Source organism: Sceloporus undulatus, chromosome 1 (genome assembly GCF_019175285.1).
Source record: "Sceloporus undulatus isolate JIND9_A2432 ecotype Alabama chromosome 1, SceUnd_v1.1, whole genome shotgun sequence".
Lineage (NCBI taxonomy): Eukaryota > Metazoa > Chordata > Lepidosauria > Squamata > Phrynosomatidae > Sceloporus > Sceloporus undulatus.
The window spans coordinates 112,020,535-112,046,671 of NC_056522.1; the positions used below are offsets into that span (position 1 = coordinate 112,020,535).

The 26,137-nt window shown below is 41.6% G+C and overlaps 1 protein-coding gene and 1 long non-coding RNA gene across 3 annotated transcripts in view; both read left to right on the forward strand.

Annotated features, from left to right (window-relative positions):
• The first annotated feature begins 973 nt into the window (after positions 1-973).
• On the forward strand, positions 974-4,599 carry LOC121919174. The gene is made up of 3 exons (XR_006101412.1): positions 974-1,038; positions 3,325-3,363; positions 4,328-4,599. It is a non-coding gene; the product is annotated as an uncharacterized LOC121919174 (long non-coding RNA).
• Positions 4,600-10,499: 5,900 nt separating this feature from the next.
• Positions 10,500-26,137, forward strand: part of PDSS2 (decaprenyl diphosphate synthase subunit 2) — a 130,829-nt gene continuing 115,191 nt past the window's right edge. For both annotated transcript variants that reach the window (XM_042443006.1, XM_042443014.1), the window contains exon 1: positions 10,500-10,978. In XM_042443006.1, the coding sequence (XP_042298940.1) occupies positions 10,692-10,978 (287 nt within the window). In that variant the 5' untranslated portion in view covers positions 10,500-10,691. The remainder of the gene's footprint in view (positions 10,979-26,137) is intronic.

Consider the following 26,137-nt stretch of genomic DNA (forward strand, 5'->3'; position numbering starts at 1 on the left):
CGTCGTAATCATCTTTGTTTTTTTCTCCCCCATCCATCCATCCATCCATTCTCCTCCTTCCCACCCACCAGAATTTTAAACCCTGCCCCATGGAACTGTTCACTTTATTTTGAATTTAATTTATACAGATTTATTGGGGAATTGATCAAATGTATTTACATTTTTGAACAGGCTCTGGGTGGGAAATAAAAAAATTAAATGCAGGTTTCCCCCTCCTTCTTTTGCCTTGTTTTAGGATTAGTACCTTGTCAAATGTTTGATTTTGATGCAAAAGTTGCATTTTTTTTAGGCTGGTATGTGAGTTTTAGGCTGGTATATGAGTGTGTAGCAATTTAAGCTATTTAAAAAGCTACCAGCCAATCTCTCTCTCTCTCTCTCTCTCTCTCTCTCTCTCTCTCTCTCTCTGTGTGTGTGTGTGTGTGTGTGTGTGTGTGTGTGTCTTTCTCTCTGCATTTTTTTTCCAAACCATTGCAAATTAATGTATGAATAGGAACTACAGATTTTGAATGTTTGGGTCAGGGTGCAAATGAATTGAAGAATTAATTTTATTTAAGGTGATTTGCACAAGTATTTAATTGACTGCTGTGAAATTTAAATGATCCCTGATAGTTATTTCTAAATTTCTAAATTTGCATATATGCAAATTGTATGGAGATTTATCCTTATAAGCCTGAGCCCAAAGCTTTTGTGTGCAACATCCCTGTGTCTCATAATATAATTTTGAAACTCCCACCTTCTGTATAAGTATTCTGAAATCCAGACCTCAGAAATTGTATAGAAAAGAGTTTCACCAGTTTTATTGTTAGCTTTCGAATCGTGCGATCAATGACTAGAAAAACTCTAGCATCCAATTTTCCTTTCTATAGACCTTTTAAATGTAGCTCTTGCCATGATTCTGAACCAACAATCCTATTTCCTTGCCTTCCATTAATTTTCAAAGCTTCTCTCTTATGCCTTCTTTTATGTTCCTTTAGCCTCCTCAGGAACTGCCACTGGAAACTCCATTACCATGAAGCTAAACATATGAAACAACCACTGGTATGTAGGCTTCCTGTAAATGACAATTCATGATGGCAGTTGCTCCACAGAAGAAGCTGTACAAGTGGAATGGCCCATGATAGGGATTTTGCCTATCACATGGTTTCTTTCCTGACACCACAGACAAGGTTTTGCAGCTGTAGGGAGAGAAACCACATGGTGGCAGCTTGACCACAGGATAAACCAATGCACTCAAGCAAATCATTATGTTTGGGTCATAGGTCCTTTCCTTTGTTCTTCTTATCCTCTCAGCTCAGTGACACAGATTGTTTCTAACTTTGCATAATGGCAAACTTGAGGCTGACAGAATCGTACTCTGGAAGATTATCATGTGTCACCTGAAGTGGGGACGTTTACTTTTTCCAGGAACAGCCTTTCCAACTACTAGAATTTAGCCTCTATGGACTTATTTTTAACAAAAACAAAAGCCTTGTACGTTATTTCTAATTATCTCCAGATTTATTAATACAAAAACCATCTAGTTTCATTCTCCATTTGTTTCCACTTATCAAGAAAAGTATGCATTTTGACTAAGGATAGAGCAGTTTTGAGCAAACAGCTGGATTTTATGTTTCAGAATGGATGTTTGCTTGCTCCTGCACACTCTTACCTCAGCTACTTTTAAAAAGTCCCATGTGTAAGCTGAAATTGCTTTAGTGCCTGGTAGAATTTAATTTGGATGTTGGCCTTACAAGCTGAATGGTGCAGCTGCCTTAGGTGGAGTGGGCTGTCTCCCTCCGGCAGCAGGTGCTGGGGAATTGGGAGTGAGGTGCTGAAGGACAGAGCTCTGTGATAACACAAAGCCTTGCACCCCATCAACCCACCTGCTCCCCCTTGATGGAGGGATGCTATTATTTTAGATAAGATTTAACTGCTAGTCCAACCTCTGTCCATGCAATGCAGACAGGAGCACCCTTTGGCTGTCTTTCACCTCAGGAAGCAAAATGTCTTGAGCCATCCATAGTTTGCAACTCCTTCCTCCTTTCCATGATCAGATTGAAATCTGCACTTTGCCCACCTGTGCACTAGAAACACCCAGTGGAATTCAAAAACTGGTCCCATTTGATTGTTGATGAGTTGCTATAGAGTATAGAGTTACTCTTCAGCTGATTGTTAAAAAAACAGTTAAGAGGAAAGTGAGCCATAAGAGTAGCAAGATCATGGGATGGACAGTGTAAACACAATGCATAAATGGGATCTGAACTGCAAAAGTAACTCCCTTGACCCCATTGGTTTCTTCTCCAGTACAAGCTCATTTTACAGAGATGGTAATTGGTTAGGCTAAGAGGCAAGCAAGTTGCCCAAAATGAATGATCACATACCTTGTCCATTGAACCCACAGCTCTTTTTCTCACTCATGTCATTATAGGCCACTCTGAAGTGCTCTGGACCATCTGGAATTGTTTTTTAAAATTGCAGGTGTCTGGAGGGCAGCTTGTGTATACAGGGAAGGTACCTAAGGGCACCTGTCTGTCCCCTTTTATATACATACCACCATGGCATCATCTTGAAAACACTGTAGATGAAATCCAGCTCAGTCTATTCATCAGTAGCTCAGCATTCATCAAGAAAGTGGATTTCCTCCTCCTCCTTGGTATGTCCCAAGTTTGCACCTGGGTTTGGAGAACCAACCAGAACAATTTAGAGAGACAGTGTTGGAGATATAGGGGAGAGAGCAGCAACATTACATTGAAAGGAAGTCTTTGGGTAAACATTCACAAGTTCATAAATGTTTCCTGAACCAAATCAACAGAAACTTTATTACACTTAAGTTTGTTAAAAAATCAATATGACAGGGGAAGGGGTTTTTGGAAGTGCTAGTGTTTTGGAAGTGGAAACAAAGTACAGCTGCCAGCCACCAAAGAAAAGAAAAATTAGTCAATAAAACTGTGAGTTTTAGTCAATCAGTTAAAGCTGCATAAATGATATATGAATAAAACTTCTAAAACAGGTGAACAGGTTTGTTTTTTGTGATGAATCCCTGTGTTCCAGTATATCTCTTCTTAAAAGTGCCATGGCTACTTTGTGAGATAAAATGAGAAATGCCTTTTCAATTGTACTATGCCCTCTGCATTGCTTGCATTAAAATTATCTAAAAAAAATTTACAGACAGAATTGGGAATATTTTTAATTGATTAAAAAGTTTTTTTGAACTGTCATAATTCTAACCAGTTAGAATTATTACATACATCTCCATTTATATCACAACATGGGAAAGGTAACTGGGAAAAGTGGAATTTAAACTTTAAGGATGTGAAAAGTTGTTTCTGTTTTGTTGTTTCTCAGAATCCCACCAGCATTCTTCTGCCGTACAAATTCTGTATGGTAGGTAGTAAAACTTTGTTTTCCTTCCTGGATAGAAATTTGTACATACTGTGGTATGTATTTTCCCAAATAATGTATACAATTTAATGCATTTTCCTCCACTGGTGTTTGTGAAACTCATTTTATGAATGAAACTTCATGCATATGTTAATATCAAATTAATCATATTTATACCTTTCAAGTATTTTTTAGGTTTTATATTTTTATTTTATATTTGGATGTGGTGATATTGTAAATATTCCTGTTCATTCATTGGCATTCATTCTTTGCTTTAAAAATCTACCAAGAAAAATTACCACTGTAGAACTCATAGAAATGTATTTGTATTTTGTGTGTGTGTGTTTGTGTGTGTGTGTTGACTTATTGTGACCCCATAATTTCATAGGGTTTTCTTAGGCAAGAAGTACTTAGAGGTGATTTTGCCAGTTCCTTGCTCTTAAATACAGCCTACAGCATCTGGTATTTGTTGGCGGTCTCCCATCCACTAACCAAAACTGTCCCTGATTACTTCCAAGATCTGATGGAATCTGCTGCATTTAGGCCCTTCTATTATTATTTCTATGTTGTGTATTTGAGTGATGTCTATAGATTTTTTTGTTTTATTTTTTGTTCTTCTGAGATAATAAAGCTGACATAAGTCTGGGATGACCCTAACCATCCTGCTGCCTTAGGCAAAGTACAAGATGTCACAGTTCCCTTTCTCCCATCCTGGATTCTATGTACAAAACCTGGCAGTTTAATCTGGTGACAGGACAGTATCCTCTACAAGACCTGAGGTGAAAAAAGAGGTCCATAGAGGAAGTCATGTGGCACATACAGCTGTATCCATTCAGCATTTCTCAGCGTCTGTCACCTAAAGATATTGCCTCTCTTTATCTAATGGCAAAGCCCTTGTAAATGTGTGATGTTTATGTTACATCAGCCTAAATAAAAATAGTGAATTAGAGTTTTTTGTCCCTTGTAGGTGGTGATGGGTTGGAGCAGAGGAGAAGGGAGAAAATGGAATCAAGTTTGGGGGTGCAGGAAATGACAGATATGACACTCATTGGGCCTTCTGCCTTGGTTTGAAATATAGCATTACGGTTCCTTTATGAACTCAACTGAGGAGGAAAAAAAGGTATTTTGGAAAGAAAAGGAAAAACACAATCCACCTGAGTTCCTCGCTGATGTCAGGGTGACCAGACATCTGTCTTTTTCAGGATATGTCCAACATTTCAGCCTTCTGTTCAGGAGAAATTCGACAGTGTCTTCCATTTTGAGCATGACTAAGAGGCATTAATTTATATTTATATGAGTGTTTTTAGCTTTTATTTAATAATGTCTTACATTTTTCTGGAATGTCTTACATTTTGTGATGCCTTGACCTCCTTTGCAGTTAGGACATCTGGTCACCCTGACTGATTAACAATTCTGGTTTGGAAAATAATGCTAAAAGTGCCTATGCAGACAGACTTCCTTAAAGAGAGAATCTGTATCAAAAAGATGTACCAGCCCGTTAAAAGTTAGAAATTGTAGTAATAAATTGTAATGAAATTATCCCATTCTTGCCTCTTTTCTTTAAAGAGAGAGAGAGAGAGGAGCAGATACCCAAAGTTTATTTAGGCAGTCTCCCTGAGAAGGTAAAACTTGCAGGCTGGAATGTTGTTGATGCACTAGGCTAGTTGTTGTGTTTTTTCCAGGGTCTGACAGTGGTGGTGAGGATAGGCTAGGAAAATTTGCTCCCAGCATCCTATTTCTCCAGTGCCTTCATTCCTTTACAGCCACAGCACTGCTGCCGCCTTCTTCCTGCCACCACTCTCTGCGCTGGCATAGTTATGCCTGTGTGCAGCACTAAGAGGATTGTGCCCAAAACTTCCCCTTACCTTTGTGCAGTGCCCATATGAGAAAATAATTCTTTAAGTTTCCAGTGTACTTGTCCATCCATGTACTAATGCAGCCAAAGGCATACGGGATGAAATGGAATCTTGTGCTATCAATTATGATAAAAATTTTCCTCCATTTTGTAATACTTCCAATCAAATACATTTTTATCTATCAGAAATAAAAGTAGTAATAATTAGCAGTTTTATTTCATTGTCATATTGAAGAATAATTTATGCCATTCATTTAACAAATTCTTGCACTATATTTTGTGACCATATAGCTATGAAATCTTATTATGGTTCAATATCACAATTTTAAAATACTAATTTTTGAGAGGTATTATTTTTCATAATGATAAAATCATCTGGTACTTTTAAATGTTGATTGCTGTAAGAAGATCACTTAACAATGTTCTAATTTGGGTGGGGGGATTGAGCCAGGGAGTTTAATCTTACTTTCATTTCAGAATAAAAAATATTATTCTGATTATTAGAAATCAGTTCTTGCACACTCATATACAGTACACAGATGTATTACACACTCACACATGGTATTTCCTTCAAGATTATAAAATCATGAATACCATTGTATTACAGAACAGTTGCCATTGACTGGATTTCAGACAGGAGGACTTAACAATATTTAAAACCCTTGAAAGAAACATGCCAAGAAAATCTCATGATAGGTTCACCTTAGGGTTGCCGTAAGTTGAAAACAACTTGAATGCACACAACAACAAAAAACATAACAGATGGACTACTGTTATAAAGACTATGGAATAAAGCACAAATACTTGGCAATTTTCCTAAAACAATACAGCAAAAAGAAATGGTTCAACTCACATGACATAACCGAAGGGGTAGAAGACACAAAAATGGGTCACAATATCTTCTGAATGTTTCATTTCCCTAAGATAAAAGCCTCATGAAACAGCTGCTGAAACTATCAATCAGCAGAAGGACTTAATGATTCCCCATAGCTTATTATGCTATACGTCAAAATAGGTTTGTTGTTGTTATTTATGTCCAATTGACTTAAATCTATGGCAACCTTATGAAGTACAAACCTCCATGATCCCCAGCCAACAGCAGCCCTGTTCAGCTCCTGCAAACTCAGGGTCCTGGCTTACTTAATTGAATCAGTCCATCTGTAGTCACTTGCTTCTCCTATTGCCATTCCCTTTACCAAGTATTATCATTTTTTTCAGTGAGTCACATAATAGCAATAGCGTTTACATTTCTATACCACTTCATACTGAACTAAATACTCCCTAAGTAGTTTACAATGAGTAAGCCAATAGCCCCCAGCAAGTTGGGTACTCATTTTTCCGACCTACAAAAGGATGGAAGGCTGAGTCGACCTTGGAGCCTTCAGGATCAAACTCACAACCTTGTGGCTGCAGCACTGGCATTTAACCACTGCACCGCCAGGGCTCTCTTATATATTTTCAAAAAATATCTTTCAGAGCTTGGAAAAGTTGTTTTTGGTGGATTCTAAGAGTCATTGTCCAAAACACTAGCTCCTCCAAGTCCTACCTCTCCTCATAATTTGTAGTAAGATTAACAAAATGCATGACATGGAATCATAATGATGGATGTTGTTATAACTCACTAACAAGCAACATTCAGGGGAAAGACAACATACAACACAGTGGTGGCTCATTACAAGACTAGGACCTGTGATGAAGGCAGAAAAAAGCAACACATACTCAAGAACCATAAAAAGCAGGATTATATTTATTTCATAATCTATGTGTTATGTGTTTGTTGGCAAGCGTATAAGACTTGGTGCTATACTGGAATCCAGGGCTAAGCAATTTCACATCATTCCTCACCAAAATTCACTTCCAAATTGAATTTCAGTTGGTTTTTGTGTTTTTTGTTTATATTTTTTATTTACGGGAGCAAAATACTCCAAATTCACTGTGTTTTGGTGGAATTCTGCAGCACTTTGGGGAGGATTTTTATCTGGGGAAAAAATTTAAAAATGGAATAAGTGGGGTTTGATTTTCTTTGAGGCATGCTTGAGAAGGCAAGAAAAGAAGAAGAAAGAAAAGAAAAAAAGTTGTTGGCCACATACGCCTGCTGTAGACTCTACAGAACTTATATGCCAATTAAAAAACCTGTCTCTACACACCGTGACACTGAAAACAGTCATAACTTTGTGTAGAGATGGCTAGACAAGTCTCAGAGATGGCTAAATCACATTCTGGGGAGCAGCAGCAAAACTCCTCTTTCTACACTCCAAACATGCGTCTGAGAAAGCAGGCTCAAGTCTATGGAATTTATCACATGGGAGGGAAGCGCCCAAATCCTGTGCATAAACGAGGTTTAAACCTGGGAAAATCCCACAAGAGCGAGATTGTTTTCAGACGATGTAGCTCAAATTAAGTATTAACGTGACATTAACCCATGCAAAAAAGCGGCAAAATCGCACCGCTTTTTAACTTTGGGAAAAGAAGTTAAAAAGCAGCATGATTTTGCCACTTTTTATATGGATTAGTGTTGCGCTAATGCCTAATTTGTGTGACATGTTTGAAAACAATCCCGCTCTTGCGGGATTTTCCTGGGATTTAAACCCTGATTATGCACAGGATTTGGGCACTTTGCCTCCTGTGGGATAAACTCCTATGAAAGCTCATGCTCCCAGCTTCTTCCTTTCAGTTAGTCTCAAAGGTGTTACAAGAAGATCCCTTTGCATGCTGGGAAAATTGGGCACTCTGATGATCCTAGGTTCTAGCTCAGCACCAGGAATCAGGAATTCCTGCTGCACTTTCATGACAAGACTGGAGAAGCTGTGAAAGATGGGCCAAGGCAGGGTGACCACCTTTTCCAGTAGATGTCCTACATTTTAACCTTCTTTCCAGAAGAAATTCCAGAATGTCCTCTATTTTTAGCATGACTAAGAAGCATGACTTTATAAGTGTTTTGAGGTTTCATTTGGTAAAGTCCTCCATTTTTATTGAATGTCCTCTATTTTGAGCATGACTCAGAAACATGAACTCACATTTATATGGGTGTTCTTAGCTTTTATTGGGACATGCCCTCCGTTTTCCTTGAAGGTTTTCCATTTTGAGTATAATTAAGAAGCATGAATTTATACTTACATGAGTATCTTTATCTTTTTATTTGGTAATGTCCTACATTTTTATTGAACACCCTCCATTTTGAGCCTAACTGAGAAGCATGCATTTACATTTATAGGAATGTTTTTAGCTTTTTGGGCCATGCCCTATATTTTCCTTTAATGTCCTCCATTTCAATCATGACTGCGGACCCTGAATTTAAATTTATGTGAGTGTTTTGAGCTTTCATTTGGTCATGCCCAGTTTTCTTGAATTCTCCCCCCCCTCCAATTTTGAGCATAACTGACAAGCACATATTTACATTTATAGGAGTGCTTTTCAGCTTTTACATGTTGCAATGTCCCACATTTTCCTTGAAGGTCCTCCATTTCAAGCATGACTGAGAATCCTAAATTTACATTTATATGAGTGTTTTGAGCTTTTATTTGGTGATGTCCTCCATGTTTCCTGGATTGTCCTCCATTTTATGCCTTGTCCTCCTCTTTTGCAGTGAAGACATATCTGGTCACCATGGGTTACTGGTTCCCAACCTTTCGTCCTCCATGTTTTGGAAATCATGTCCCAGAAGCCCCAGTCAACTTGGTCATTAGTCAGAAATTATGGGAGCTGCAGTCCAAAATAACTGGAGGACTAAAGGTTGCAGAACATATTATACAAAAAGCAGGATGGACACAGAAGAAGGAGGAGTGAAAATAGGAGGAAGGAATATCAACAATATAAGATACATAGATGACACCATAGTACTAGCAGAAAACATCACAGACCTGGAACAACTACTAAAGAAGTTCAAGGAGGAAAGTGCAAAGGCAGGCTTATTGTTGACCATAAAGAAAACAAAAATAATGACCACAGAAAATTTACACAGATTCAACCTAGTCAATGAGGAAATAGAAATACCTGTAGTAAAATAATTTTCACACCTGAGATCAAATATTGATCAGAGTGGGGACTGCAGTCAAGAAATCATAAGACTAAGAATGGGGAATAACTATGAGAGAACTAGAAAAGATCCCAAAATGCAAAGATATACAACTAGGCAAAAAGTCAGAATCCTCCAAGCCATTGTATTCTCTATTGCCATGTATGGACTGACAGCTGGACAGTTAAGAAAGCAGATAGGAAGAAAGTCTCACTCTAGATGTGGTGCTGGAGAAGAGAGCTGGGGATTCTGTGAACAGCCAAAAAAACAGATGAAGCCAGAAATCTCCCTGGAAACCAAGATGGCAAAACTGAGGCTGCCGTACTTTGGCCACATCATGAGAAAGGAGGACTCACTGGAAAATACAATAATGCTAGGAAAGGAAGCAGAAAGAGAGGAAGGCTGCATGTGTGATGGATGGACTCTGTTAAGGAGGTCACTGGTATGAATTTGCAGGACCTGAGCAGAGCAGTGGAGCATTACACTTGATTTTACCATGGAATTTGTTTTAATTATTGGAGCAATTTAATTCTATTTTAATACACTACTTGGGTATGGTTTTAACCATATGGTATTTTTTAATGTTGTAAGCCTAGCCGCCCTGAGTCCCAGCTTTGGGAGAATTAATTAATTAATTAATAAGGAGTCTTGGAGATGTCTCATGCAGAGGGTCGCCTTGGATCCAGCTCAACTGGAGGGTGGATAACAACAATTCTAACACCGATGATCTCATTGTTAAGCTGCAAGTATCTGTTCTATTTTGTTCTGTTTTTAAATCTAAGAAGACACTAGTCACCTAAAACAGTGGTTATAAGGTCTATTAGATAAGGAAACTTAGGTCCCAAACACACTGCAGAAATAATCCAGTTTGAGACTGTTTTACTGCAATGGCTCAGCGCTAGGGAATTCTGGGAACTGTAGTTTTGTGGGACATTTAGCCTTTTCTGTCAGAGAGCTCTGGTGCTACAATAAACTACAATTCCCAGGATTCCCTAGCACTGAGCGAGGGCAGTTAAAGCGATCTCAAAGTGGATTATTTCTGCAATGTGTTTTGGACCTTAAACATTTTTAGCCTATGAGAATGCTGATATTTGGGGTTAACAGCAGCAACAACAAAAGGTTGGCAACCACTGCCCCCCTGGGTCAAGGCTCCCCCCAATCTCAGTTAAATCCATTAGTTTCTGTTTCCCTTCAGACCCCCCCCCAAAAAAACAGAGGATGCCGTAAAGTAAAGAAGTAAAGGGATTCCCTCCTCAGCCGTCGCGGCGCCCCTGCTTTTGCGACACCTAAGATGGCGGCCTCCATGTTGTGCTAATAGTTATCATTGTGCTAATAGTCATCAGGGGACTGCTGCAAGGAGTGGGGCACTTAAAGTCCCCTGGTGGCCCCTGGCCTCCATTTCGGGGGACACTCGAGGCCGAGGAGAGTGAGGGGGGTCGGTGTTTTTCCCTCCCCGCTAAGATGAAGGGGTGCCCCTGGTTGCCCCGGTTGGCTTCCCTTTGGCAGCCAAGGGCAGGAGGAGGAGGAGGAGGAGGGAGGCCAAGGGGGCACCCTGGGCGCCCCTTCTTCTCTGGCGCCCCTTCCCCAGCCTCCCACTGGAGCAAAGTGGTCTCCGAGGCGGAGAAGATCGTGGGCTACCCGACCTCCTTCATGAGCCTCCGCTGCCTCCTGAGCGACGAGCTGAGCAACATCGCCCTCCAAGTGAGGAAGCTGGTGGGCACCAAGCACCCCCTCCTCGACACCGCCAGGTAAGGACCCCTGGGGATACACACAACACAGCCTCACACACACTGCCACTGATGCTGGCCAGCTGCGAGAGAGCGAGAGAGAGAGAGCGAGAGAGAGTGTATGGCACAGTGCTTTTGAGTGTGAGTCTGGAGAACAGGGCTTGATTCCTAGCTCAGCCAGGGAACACTCTCTCAGCCTCCTCAGGGAAAACGCCCTCTGAACAAATCTTAACAAGGAAATCCCATGATAGATTCTCCTCAGGGTTGCCATAAGATTCGCCTCAGGGTTGCCATAAGTCATAGAATCATAAAATTGTGGAGTTGGAAGAGACCGCAAGGGCCATCCAGTCCAACCCCTTTCTGCCATGCAGGAAATCTATATCAAAGCATCCCTGACAGATGGCCATCCAGCCTCTGCTTAAAGACCTCCAAAGAAGGAGACTCCACTACACTCGGAGGGAGTGTGTTCCACTGTCGAACAGCCCTTAATGTCAGGAAGTTCCTCCTAATGTTCAGGTGGAATCTCTTTTCCTGGAGCTTGCATCCATTGCTCTGGGTCCTGTTCTCTGGAGCAGCAGAAAACAAGCTTGTTCTCTCCTCAATATGACATACCTTCAAATATTTAAACAGGGCTATCATATCACCTCTTAACCTTGTCTTCTCCAGGCTAATCATCCCCAGCTCCCTGAGTCTTCATAGGGCTTCATGGTTTCCAGACCCTTCACCATTTTGGTCACCCTCCTTTGGACACGCTCCAGTTTCTCCACATACTTTTTGAATTCTGCTGCCCAGAACTGGACACAGTATTCCAGGTGGGGCCTGACAAGAGCAGAATAGAGTGGCACTATTACTTCTCTATTTCTGATTATTAAGTCAGAAATGGAGATCTAGTTTGGCGTAGTGGTTTGAGTGTTGGTCTATGACTTTGGAGACCAGGGTTGGATTCTTACCCCTGCTATGAGATCCACTAGGTGACTGTGGGCAAGTCACACCCTCTCAGCCTCCTCAGGGGATGGCATTGGCAAACTCCCTCTGAACAAATCTTGCCAAGAAAAGCCCATGATAGGTTTGCCAGAGAGTTGCCATAAGTCAGAAATGATTTGAAGGTATGTAACACATGTATACACAGACTTGCAAGCAAGGAGAAACACGTCCCCTACATTCTAACTGATCTGATTTGGCAAGAACAATCTGATTAATCTTCTGTCCTGCCACTTTTTCAGCTGGTTTTAAACACCTCCCAGCTTTTCTCTCCTCCCACTTCCTCCTTTGTTCCTGAGTTTACTTCAGTTTCTGTAAACTTGAGTTCAAGGTACAAAAATAGTTTGTGGTCAGTTTACTCACCATATTGGTTTGAGTGTTGGGCTGTGACTCTGGAGACTAGGGTTCAAATTCCTGCTTGAGCCATGAAATCCACTGGGTGACCTTGGGTAAGTCCCACTCTCTCAACCTCGGAGAATGGCAATGGCAAATTCCCTCTGAAGAAATGTGGCAGGAAAATCGTATGATAGATTCGCCTTAGAGCTGTCATAAGTCAGAAATAATTTGAAGGCACACAACAACAACAACAACCTCAGGGAATGGGGAGAGAAGATTTTGGAGTCTTACCCTTCCCTGTAGGCTTAAGCAAAAGCAAAGTGCTGTAGCCTCTCTGAGTATATCTGTTCTTCCACATTAATGACCATACTGATGCTGCTTGGTTATGTATGTCTCAATTTTCATTTGTGAAATGTTGGAAGGGTAGGCTGTCCTCCCATTTGTCGTTCTCTTCCCCATCATATTCCTTTTAACAGTCCATGGCTTTTGTATTTCTGCAAGAAGAGCTCTTGTTCAGGTCCCATGCACTTTGGGAGGCATTTTGACATTGCCTTGTTCAGAGTCAGATCATTGGTCTTTCCGTTCTGACAGCAGTTCATCAGAACTTTTAATGGCCTTTCTTGATGTAGCCAAAATCTCTTTCTCTAATTGGTGATATCAGGATTTGAATCTAGGACCCTCTAGGTGTGCAACAGGTTCTATGCCACTGAACTTCATTAATGTTTGAGGTCTTACTTTCTGTGATGTGTTGTTGTGCTGTTTTTACAGGGAGCATGTAGTGATGCCAAGCTGGTGGAATTCACTTGTAAGGAGTATTTTTATTAGCTTTAGTGGAGTGGGCTGTAGGGATTTAGTTTCTTACGGTAAGTAAATGCTTTCTGGGAGTCTTCATTGTTTATGAATAGAACAGAATTTAGTCCATACTAAAAAATTTTTTTTAAAGTCTAGTGCCAATTGTTGGTGAACTCTGCAGTCAGCAGGTTAGCTGCTATGTATGTAGAGTAGCAAGGAGCTGTGCCAGAAACAGGGGTTTTGTCACTGTTGCCCAAAATCTTATTTAGCCATCTCTGAAACTTGTCTAGCTATCTCTAAAGTTGAAATTTATAAAACCATTAAAATTAGCAACAGTTTATGAGTGTGAATATGCAGAAGCCCTTAAAATACTTGGGGGGAAAGCAATAACATTTTGCAATGTTTATTGCAAATGGGGAATCTTTAACACAGAAGAATGAAACACAAGTAAGGCTATGTTGAATTCACCTGATAAAGAGTGTAAATTAAGGAATTCCTTTGCAAAGCTATGGTCATGTAAAAGAAACTGTTAAATGTTGAAGATTTTGTTTGTTTGGTCAGCTTCTCAAGAGGGAAACCATACTGAGATTTTATAATATCCCATTTTATTTAGGTATAGAACCATTGTGGTATAGTGATTTGAGTCTTGGAGTAGCATTCCCAGAGACCAGGGTTTGAATCTTAGGTTCAAAACACACTGCAGAAATAATCCGTCTTGAAACTGCTTTCAAGTGCCCTGGCTCAGTGCTATGGAATTCTGGGAACTGTAGTTTTGTGAGATATTTAGCCTTCTCTGTCAGAGATCTCTGGTGCCACAGTAAACTGTACTCCCCATGATTCCCTAGCACTGAGCCAGGGCAGTTAAAGCAGTCTCAAACTGGATTATTTCTGCAGTGTGTTCTGAACCTTAGTCATACTCTCTCAGTTTAAGAGGAAGGCAATGGGAAACCTCCTCTGAATTAATCTTGCCCAGAGCACACTCTGATAGCTCTGCCATAAATTGAAGATGACTTGAAGGCACATGACAAAAACAGATGAATTAAAAGAAAGATGATGACTTAACAAAAGTTGTATTAAATCATCACTCAGTTTCCTAATAGTATTTCCTAGCATACCTCTGCTATTGCTAGTAGAGGCTAGGTATGTGTAGGAACGTTCCTTGGAGTTCTGTTGCTTTACAACTACTTTGTGATTTGGTCCAAGAAATGTAAGATTATCTACTGTGTGATCTATCTGTCAAATCTGGCTGGCTGTGTCCTAAATAAAGAAATAAAGATCAACTGTTCAGAAATTGTTGGAGTAATTTATTGACATCTGGTTTGTTCCAGAACTGAGTGTAGTTCTGGGCTTCTCTATGGGTTCTTTTGGTACAAGATACTGACACACGTTACTTCTACTGTATAGCATAGGCTTTATTGAGCCAGCGTGGTATCGTGGTTTGATCTTTGGACTATGACTGTGGACCAGGGGTCAAATCTTGGCTCGGCCATGTAAACCGCGGGCAAGCCACACTCTCTCAATCTTAGAGGATGGCAGTGGCAAACTCCTTCTGAAAAAACTTGCCAAGAAAACAGCCTTAGAGTCACCACAAGTCAGAAATGACTTGAAGGTACAGAACAACAACGAAAAAATATTTATTGATGATAAAGAATTCAGAAGATACACAGCAGAGAAACATTCCAGCACTTTCACTGATGGGGTCCAGGATCCAGCCAGTAGTAGAATTGAGCCTCCTCCTCCCACACGTTCTGCCCAGACTATCCAATGGCCAGTGATCAAATCCCCCTGTCCTGGATATATGAAGAACTGTTGGGATAGAGTGCCCACTCCCAAGCAAGATGGATCACCATATATATATCTTTCACACCACCAGACTGCTGTTAGTGTTAGACCATGATGCTAACAAGAACTCCTAAATTCACCTCTCTGGTGGCAGGGACCCAGCTCACTACAACATCCTTCAGTTCTTATGGGGGAGAATTATGATAGCACCCTCATTATAAATTACTGAAGTACAATTATTGAAGTGGTATTCTTCCACAGAGATAAGCTGAAATTTAAGCTACACAAGCTAGATACATTGGTCATGTTGTGAGTCACAATGAGCTTTTCAAAATTCCCAAATACTCCCAAAACATCTTCAGACATAATTAATACGTGTGAAAGTGATCTAGGAGTCCAGGTAGACCACAAGTTGAACATGAGTTAACACTGTCATGTGGCAGCTAAAAAGGCCAATGCAGTTTTAGGCTGCATCAATAAAAGTATAGTGTCTAGATCGAGGGAAGTACAATGCACCCTTTTTTATGTGGGGGATCTGTTCCGGACCCCCCTGCATAAAAAACGCATATGCTCGAGCCCCATTGAAAGTAACGGGGCTCGTGCATGTAGCAGTGGCGCAGTGGCGTGGTGGTGCAGTGGCGCGCATGCTCCTCAGGCACGCGCCCCATTCAACTAAATGGGACGTGCCGCCCCTTGTGCCCTGGGTGCTCCCTTGCGGCTTTCAACGTATGCTGAAAGCCGTATATAGTGTGTCCGCGTATAACGTGGGTGCACTGTAATAGTGCCACTCTATTCTGCTTTGGTCAGGCCCCACCTGGAATATTGCATCCAGTTCTGGTTCACAGTTCAAAAAAGATGTTGAGAAACTGGAGTGTGTCCAAAGGAGGGCAACTAAAATGATGAAGGGTCTGAAAACCATGCCGTATGAGGAACGACTTAGGGATCTGGGTATGTTTAGCAAGGAGAATAGAAGGTTATGAGGTGATATGATAGCCTTGTTTAAATATTTGAAAGGATGTCATTTTTAGGAGGGAGCAAACATGTTTTCTGCTGCTCCAGAAAATAGGACCCGGAACAATGGATGCAAGCTCCAGGAAAAGAGATTCCACCTCAACATTAGGAGGAACTTCCTGACAATAAGGGCTGTTCGACAGTGGAACACACTCCCTCGGAGTGTAGTGGAGTCTCCTTCCTTAGAGGCCTTTAAACAGAGGCTGGATGGCCATCTGCCGGGGGTGCTTTGAGTGAGAGTTCCTACATGGCAGGGTGTTGGACTGGATGGCCCTTGTCGTCTCTTCCAACTCTATGTTTCTATAATATTTATACAGCCAAGCTAATTTGGGTAAATAAGGTGTGTTTTAAATAAAATAATAATGTCAGAATTAGAAGGCACTCTTAATATAGTTACCAATTATAATCTTAAAATATAGGGAAGACTATGATGCTTTTAATTCACAGAGTCTTTTATTCCTAAAAAACCACATAATTTTATTTGATACATTTTAGGGCTCATTTCTATATTTGAGTTCTACTTGCTGAAGAAATGTAGAAGGGATGAATAACTATAGCCCTTGAAATGAGGCTGTTGTACTTTGGCCATGTTAAGAGAAAACATGATTCACTAGAAAAGATAATATTGCTTAGCAAAGGAGAAGACCCCTTTCCAGATGTTTAGACTTAATCAAGGTAGCCATGGCTCTGAGTCTGCAGGACCTGAGCAAGACGATGATAGGGTGACTTGGAGGTCTAATTCACGGGGTCACCATAAGTTGAAGTTGATTTGACAGCAATTAACAAGAACATTACTTTAAAACCAATGTTTAGAATTTTACTTTTAAAATTTAATTATATACTATGACTATTCCAGGACCCATTTTTATTTTAGTTACTTGCTGTAATGGATATACTTTCTTAAAAGCAGTCATTTCATATCTTATTACAGACTGCTGGCTTCTGGTACAAAATACATCTCCATTGACTCTTCCCTGGCTGCAAAGTAAAACAGTTAAAGTTATGCCATAAAGGGAGAAAATGTGTACTGTACAATATTGTAATACAACGTAGCTATGTCCTTTAGGAAAAATAAATTGATTACAAATAGCTAATTATTTGAAATGAGTGAGTTCTAAGCTCTGTTTAAAACCCTTTTCCCTCTTTCTCACTTAACAGGTGGGATCAGTGCTCCCCCCAGTTGGGGCATTGTGTTGGAAAAACATAGGCAGTTGGTTCCAGATGTTCCTGGCCAGCTACTCAGGAATTTGCTCATGTAGAACAGAACAAGCTGTCACACCACACACACACACATGCACGCATAGTTCCTAGATGAAGTACATGTATTACAATCACAGTAGTATTCCTCTCTGCATTTGTCAGGGGCATGATAACTGTCCAAGCATACAAGTTGCACACCTCCTCCTCTTCAGAGATACTTACTGTGCCTCCCAGCTGACCCTTTGCTGACCATTTCTCTCCTACAGATACAGGATCCATTCCATCATCTCAGAGCAAAACCCTCCCCAGCAGTTGCAGAATGTTTCCTTGGTCCTCCAGGGGATTGTTAATTTGTTTGTTCCAAGCAAGCTTCTGTAGCCTTGCAAGTTTAGCAGTGGATGGTTATGCAACCAGTAAACCTAAGCATGGCACTGATGCCATTGAGGATATTATGGCCTCAATTCAGCCTCTTAGTGTAGCATAAAGATCCATATGTTGACCTATATATCCTCTCCCCCCCCCCCCCGACTTTAAAGCCCCAAAGCCAACTCATACAGGCATTGTGTGCTTCAACATGAGCAGGCAGGATTAAAAAAGATCTGGTGACCCCACCCCACCACCCCACCCCACCCCACAGCCAGATGCACAGTAATTACATCAATGCTGAGATCTGAGGGGGTCCTCCAGAGGTCTCAGTGCTTCTGCAATCTTTGTATGTCCAGTTTGGGAGTGGGATTGCCAAACATTTCTCCAATCCTGCCTCTTCACATTGAAGCATGGAATACTTGTATGAGGCAACTTCAGAGCCTTAAAATAGATTAGAAAGGGAATTTTGGGTGTTGCATGTGGGTGGGAATATCAACCTTTGCAGCAGCCAGAAAATCCCATCTGCACCCATAAGGGCCATGTTTGTATGCCTACAGTATATCCATGTTTAAATATTTGAAGGGATGTCATTCTAAGGAGGGAACAAACTTGTTTTCTGCTGCTCCAGAGAACAGGACCCAGAACAATGGATGCAAGCTACAGCAAAAGAGATTCCACCTCAACATTAGGAGGAACTTTCTGACAGTAAGGGCTGTTCAACAGTGGAACAAACTCCTTCGGAGTGTAGTGGAGTCTCCTTCCTTGGAGGTCTTTAAGCAGAGGCTGGATGGCCATCTGTTGGGGATGCTTTGATTTGGATTTCCTGCATGGCTGGGGGTTGGACTGGATGGCCCTTGTGGTCTCTTCCAACTCTATGATTCTATTCTATTCTATGATTCCAACCTGAATTATCGCCTAGTGCTTCTCTGATGTTTGCAGGACTCACATGGAATTCTGTCATAAAGGGGTAGAGTAAGTTTAATCTAAATTACAGCAAATTCCTACCTTTCTGGACTCCTCCATCCTAGGTGCATGCATGCCAATCAAGCATGTGACCTTGCCTCGCTGTTGGTTTGTTTGTTATTAAGGAGTAGTAGAGAGGGATCTTCTTCTCTCCTGCTAACATGAAATGGCTTCAGTGGGCCTTAAGATGAGGCTTGCATGGAGGCTGGCCTCTCATTCAGTTTTACTGGAGTGTTGGGACAGCCCTCTCAAGGTGCATAGGTGGACTGAGTACAGTTGTCAGAGTGTATGAGGCAGTCACTTGCAGGAGAGTCAATGAATCCTGCTTGGATGCTTACTGGAAGGATTTGGCCATTGTTTACATGAGTTGCTGGTGACTAGGGGCTTTGTGAATTGGTGAACGCAAGACAAGGTTTGCGGTCAAGTTGTGTTCCTTAGCTCCTAGGTCATCCCAAGCACCGGGTGGGTGCCCGGTTTGGATAATCAGACTACATCGGGTGGTTTGATTGCACAGATCCTGACCTTATGCTTTGTGCCAACCCTACCAATTGTTTGCAAATAAAGTTGTGGCCTTACTTCCAACATGTTGTACTGTGGTTATTTGACAGCAACATCTGAGGCAAATGAACCGGTAGCCAGTGAATGTCCAGGAAAGCAGCCAAAGGGCTGATAAGGCAGCTAGTTCTCAAACAAACAAACCCCCTCCCAGCACAGCAAAGTCAGTGTAAGCTACACAGTCCTGGAGATTCACAGTAGTTCTACCAAAAGGGATTACCAAGAGAATTGTCAGACGGTCTGAGGTTCAGGGTAACAGATAGGCAGGTCGATAAAGCAGTCCAAGGTCAAGGTTTCCAGGTAGTCAAGACAAGAAGCCAAAGGAGCCAGAGACAGGGTCTTTCCTCTAAAAGAGTCAGATATCCACTGGCAAAGAACCACACATGCTCCAGGTGCTTAAGAAGGCAAGGAGCCGGCCCTCAGCTGTGTCTGATTACGAACACGCTTCTGATAAAGCCTCCGAGATCTTCGAAGGCCCTCTCTTTCTGTTCAATGCTCCTTGAAGGTAGGCACACTGCCCAGATCCTCCTCCATGTCAACAGCCTCGGCACCAGGCAAACTTGACTGCTGAACCTCTGGAGGGGCCACAGACTTTGCTCCAGCAGAACTAGGGCCAGCCTCTGGCTCCTCCATTACAGGTTCAAGCCCCAGGGGCTCTGGCTCCTCCATTACAGGTTCAGGTCCCAGGGGCTCTAGCTCATCCTCTGAGTCCTCCAAGCCGTCCTCCAGGCTGGGCATGACAGTGAAGCTGTTTCAGTGCAGGAGTTATACACTACTGGCTCCAGTCAGCGTTCTAGCCACAGCTTTTCTCCGTCCTCCCTCCTTCTCCAGGATGAGGCTAAGGATGTGATCTGAAGTAGGCTTGTCTCCTTCCCACTTAGAAGCTTTGATAATATAAAAGCTGTTTGTGTGTCAAACTGTGACTTATGTTGACCCCATAAATTTCATAGGGTTTTCTGAGTCAAGGAATACACAGATGTGGTTTATCATTTTCTTCCTCTGAAATATAGCCTATTCTTTGACAGTCTCCCATCTAAGTACTAAACATGCCTGGCCTGCTTATCTCCATTATCAAATAGGATCTGATGTCACTGGGGTATTTAGGCAGAAAAGGTGGGTAACTACAATAAAATCGCTTCCCATTACGTCTCAGAGTCATGCTCTGTATGCTCTGATCTTCTCACAGGAAAGTATGTGTTATGTACTGAAATACTCTTATAGATTAAACAGTGAGGCCTACCTATAGTAGGTGCAAAATAAGCCCTCCCATTTCAACTTAGGGCCTTTTCACAGTACAGCATTATATCACAATGAGGCGTTACAAACCACCACTTTGCGGCGGTCTCCTAGTGCTGCTCTTTGCTCCACGAGGGAGTCGCAGCATACAAACTGCGCGACTCCCTCGTGGAGCAAAAAAGAAGCTCCAAAATGGAGCTTCTTCCTGCGGCGCCGTTATGACGTTGCAAGGCGCCCATGGCGCACCCGTGATGTCATAACCGCCGCGACCCGTCTGGACGCTATGCGTCCAAGACGTAAACATGGCGGCGGCCATGTGGAATGGCCGCCGTCATTTGTCACGGACTGAGTCCGTGATAGAGAAAGGGGCGTCTAGAAGAGACGCCCCTTTTTTTAAAGTGGGACGTCCTGAGGACGTCCGAAATGGCGGTCTATAACCCGCCAATGATTCCACTTTAATTTCCATAGTTGCAACCTGTGGTATCTTGGGAATTGTATTTTAGTGAGGCGCTAGGCTCACTGTCTTAGAGTTCCAAATGCTCCACCCTAAACCACAAATCCCAGGATTCCATGGGTTGTCACCATGGCAGCTAAAGTGGAATCATAGTGCTATAATTAAGTAGTTTGAAATGGCCTTGTGTTATAGCATTCAATGAACTAGTGGTGGCTAGTCTTTTTTGGCAGCAAATACCACACTTATCTCTTTTGCCATATCTTGACTTGCATGTAAGTGTTTAAAATGCCTGTGACAGAACACTTGGAAGCTTGTCATTATGAGACAAAAAAGTTTATATTCCAAATTATCAAATAGGATCTTGCTGAAGTCCCATGCTAATGCCAAAGTCAGGGAAAAACATGAAGATTGTTTTAGAGTACCAGTAACTTAGAGCCACTGAAGGCGAGCTAATGAGCCACTACTGTAAAGGGAGGTGTTAGGTTGCAGTTTTGCCAAAGACATATTTCTGATTAATGGAGGCCTGCAAACCACAGGGCTATAGTATCTCAAGCAATGGTTCTTCAAAACCATACTGACATGCTATTAAACAAAATGGTCCAACTTATTTTATTTTTTTTAGAAGATATCTTTTGCTTTAATTAAACAGGAAATGAATGATACTATGCTAATCATTAATTAAATTATTGATTGAGATTATCTGTTTCACTACTATTTAGTTGCAGACTGTTTCAGATCACAACTATTCTAGGCCCACAATATTTTGCCTAGTGCAGTGATACAGCTACATTAGTCCAGATTTAAATTTGGCAGTTACAGAGAAGAACCTTTCCTATTTGGGCATGTCTGAAGTTACTTGGCTCTTTCTTCCATGATAAACCTAATTTTGCCTTGTATTCCATTCCCAGTCTAGAAGCATTCCAGATCTTGCAAAACCGCTTGACGTTTTGCAGTTGTATTTCTATATTATGGTAGCTGCTGTATGGAAAGTTTCAGGCAAATCACTTCTGACAACTGGCAGATCCTGTTTTTCTTATTTTGAACTTCCCTAACTTTTTTTTTTCTGTTATGAACTCCTAAAATAGACAGATTTTGCTCCTTGCAAAGTTAAACTTGTTTTACTTTGTGGTGCCTACTCAGAACTGGTGCCTTTGGCTAGCTCTCTGTGTTTTGAATGATCTTTTCATGTCCACACAGAGATTTGGTTTGTTCAATGTCTTAGGAGGGATTTAGAAAGCAGGCACATACTGGCACATTTGAGGAAACCTTCCATTAAAGCCTTCGTAAAACTGCTTGGCTCTAAAATAAGGTAGCTATAATGCCAAGGGAGGAACAGAAGTGGGGAAGAACATGTTCAGATGAATCATAAGCACAAAATCTTACACATACTATGCCACGTTGTTTTACTCTCTGTTTCTGAAGGACTAAAAGAAAGGAATTTTCAAGATAAAATAATCTAAGTTTATGGTAGGGACAAACTATAATTTTTTAATAAACTGCACACTAATGCACTCTACACTAATGCACAGAGCATGGGAAATAAACAAGATGAACTTGAACTCCTAGCACAACAAAGCAAATATGATATAACAGACATCACTGAAACCTGGTGGGATGAGTCTCATGATTGGAATGTAGTACAGTCATCCCTTCTTATACAGTGATTTTTTATACACAGATTTAAGCATACACAGTTTGAAAATGTTCAAAAAAAGTATACATTTCAAATATCAAACCTTGATTTTCCATTTTTTATAAGGGACACTATTTTGCAATGTCATTACAGTGCGCCTGCGCCATACGCGGGCGCGCCATACGCGGACTTGAGCGTATGTGCTCAAGCCGCGGCACGCGCGCGGGCCAGAAGGGGCGCGCGTGCCTGCGCCGCCACACCACCGTGCACGAGCCCCATTGTTTCCAATGGGGCTCGAGCATAGGCGGAATTCGCCTTACGTGGCGGGATCCGGAACGGATCCCCGCATAAGGCGAGGACGCACTGTATACTGTATTTAATGGGACGTGAATATACACAGATTTTGTTATACACGGGGGATCTTGGAACCAAACCGCAGCGTATCACAAGGGTCCACTGTAATAGAGGGGTATAACCTTTTAAAGAGAAATAGACCAAACAAAAAAGGAGGAGGATTACAGTGGGTCCTTGTTATATATATTTGGTTCCAAGATCCCCCATGTGTAACAAAATCCGTGGATGCTCAAGTCCCATTAAATATAATGACATAGCAAAATGGTGTCACTTATAAAAAAAATGGAAAATCAAGATTTGATATTTTAAATTTATACTTTTTTTGAACATTTTCAAACCATGGATGCTTGAATCTGTGTAGAAAAAATCTATGTAGAAAAGAATCCGTGTATAAAAAGGGTCGACTATATATGTCAGGGATATATATATATATATGGTATTTATACCCCGCCCTTCAGCCCTAAAGGCTGTTAGAGTGGCTTACAATTATTATTTTTCATTAGACGGTGCCCTGCCCTCAGGCTTACAATCTAAAAGACACAACACAAAAGGAGAAGGGAATGGTGGTGGGAAAGGGGATGAGGTCCAGTGGTTATTCTCTCCTTCTGAGGTCTGGACCAAGGCAGATGGACTGGAGGGAGGGCTCTTCTTCAGGCTAGCCCTGATGGAGCTGGGCCTGCTTATTCACTCCCTCACAGGCCAAAGGATGACAGTTATCATGGAGGGAAGGCTCTCTTTACACCTGTTAAGAGATCCAGGACTTATATTCTGGAAGCCAGGAGGAGAGCATTTGGATAAAAATGAAAGGGGAGGGAAACAACAAGGATGTTATGGTGGGAGTCTACTAGAGACCCTTAAGTCAAACTGAGAAATTGTATGATGGCTTTCTAAAACACATGACCACACACTTAGAAAGGGCCAATGTAGTAGTGATGGGTTTCAGCTATCCTGATATTTGCTGGAAGTCAAACTCAGCCAAAATCTCAAGGTCTGGCAAATTCCTCACTTGCCTGGAAGACAATTTTTATTGTCCAAAAGGTGAAAGAGGCACCAAGAGCGTCAGCTATTTTAGATCTAAACCTAACCATCAGGGATGACCTGGTACATGGGATGCAAGTGATGGAATCCTTAGGTGAGGGTGATCATGTTCTCCTGGAATTTATTATACAGTAGAAAGGAGAAGCCAGGCATAGTCAGGCATTCTAGATTTTAGGAAAGCTGATTTCAGTAAACTTAGGGAAATACTGGGTGTGATCCCATGGTCAGGAATACTGAAAGAGAAGGGAGTTCAGGATGGATGGGGGTTTCTCAAAAGGGAAATACTGAAGGCACAATTTCAAATTGTTCGAACGAGGAAAATGGGAGGTGTCTCAAGCAACCAGGATGGGTGATTAAAGAACTTTCAACAGAGCTAAGTTTTAAATGAAGCATGTATAAGAAATGGAAAAAGTGGGAAATCACCAAAGAGGAATTCAAACAAAAATCAAGCACGTGTAGGGGTAAAGTCCGAAAAGCTAAAGGGCAGAATGAGCTCAGGTTTGCTAGAGAGGTTAAGAACAATAAAAGGGGCTTTGGGGGGTATATTTGCAGCAAAAAGAAGGAAATAGTAGGCGCAGTGTGTGGAGAAAATGGTGAACTGCTAACAGAGGACATAAAAAAGGCAGAATTACTCAACACCTTCTTTGCCTCAGTCTTCTCACAAAAAGAAAAGGGGGCTCAACCTGAGGATCATGGAGATGATGCAGTAGAGGAAATGCAGCACAGAATAAGTAAAGAAGTAATACAGGAATACCTGGTTAACCTAAATGAATGTAAGTATCTGGGACCAGATGCACTACATCCAAGGATATTAAAAGAATGGACAAATATAATCTCAGAGTCATTGGCAATAATCTTTGAGAACTTCTGAAGAACAGGAGAAGTCCCAGCAGACTGGAGGAGGGCAAACATTGTCCCCATCTTCAAAAAGGGAAAAAAAGAGGATCCCAACAATTATCATCCAGTTAGTCTGATATCTATACCAGGAAAGATTCTAGAGCAGATCATTAAACAGAGAGTCTGTAAAGATCTAGAAAGCAATGCCATAATCACAAAAAGTCAGCATGGGTTTCTGAGAAGCAAGTCACGCCAGACTAATCTGATCTCTTATTTTATAAATATAAAATTACCAGATTAGTAGATGATGGGAATGTTGTGGATATGCATATCATGATTTCATAAGGCCTTTGACAAGGTCCTCCATGTCATTCTTGCAAACAAGCTAGTAAAATGTGGGTTAGACAGTGCAACTGTTAAATGGATTTGTAATTGATTGACTGGCCAAACCCAAATGGTGCTCAGCAATGAGTCCTCTTCATCTTGAAGAGAAGTGAGCAGTGGGGTGCCACAGGGTTCTGTCCTGGGCCCAGTGCTATTCAACATCTTTATCAATGATTTAGATACTTATCAAATTTGCAGATGACACCAAATTGGGAGGAATAGCTAACACCCCAGAGGACAGGATCAAAATTCATAATGACTCGAATAAACTGGAAAGCTGGACCAAAGACACCTGTCTTAATGAGACAATGTGTGAAAGGAATCTAGGGCGGGTTACAGTCCGCCGAAAAGCGGCGGTCTGGCTCCACCTCCGCTTGCAGCGTCCAGGAGCCGCAGCCTTTAAACTGTGCGGCTCCCGGACGCTGCAGAGAAGGAGCGTGGAAATTGTGCTCCTTCTCGCACTCCAGAAGAGACGCCGTGAGGCGCTAGTCGCGAACTCGCGGCGTCATTTCTGGGGTGCGACGTGCGGACGCAGTGCGTCCGCTATGTCAAGATGGCGGCGGCCGTGTGGAACGACCGCCGCCATTTTGTGCACGCGGAGCGTGGACTAGGGTTAGGGAGTGTGGAAGCACCACCTCTTCCTAATCCTAGTACGCGCTCGTCGTGTACTTTCTGGCGGTCTGTAACCCGCCAAGGAGTCCTGATAGAGCACAAGTTGAACATGATTCATCTGTATGATGCAGCAGCTAAAAAGGCCAATGTGATACTAAGCTGCATCAATAGAAGTATAATATCTAGATCAAGGGAAGTACTGTAATGGTGTCACTCTATTCTGCCTTGGTCAGTCTTCGCTTAGAATACTGTGCCCAGTTCTGGGCACCACCTCTGGAGTGTGTCCAGTGGAGGGCAACCAAAACGGTGAAGGGTCTAGAAACCATACCTTATGAGGAGAGACTTAGGGATCTGAGTATGTTTAGCCTGAAGAAGAGAAGGTTAAGGGGTGATAGGATAGACTTGTTTAAATATTTAAATATTTAAGTATCCAGGACAATGATCTATATAATTTTCTTCATACTTATACTAGATGACTCCAAGCTAATAATGATTATATAACAGATAATATTTTTTCCACTGAGGAAGACAATTGTCGAAACATGTTTGGTTTTATCTGTATTTGTACATTTGTATGTCACCTGGGACTTCCAGTTTCCAGTATTTTATGCCTATTGGCAAAACTGATATCTTACATTATTATTTT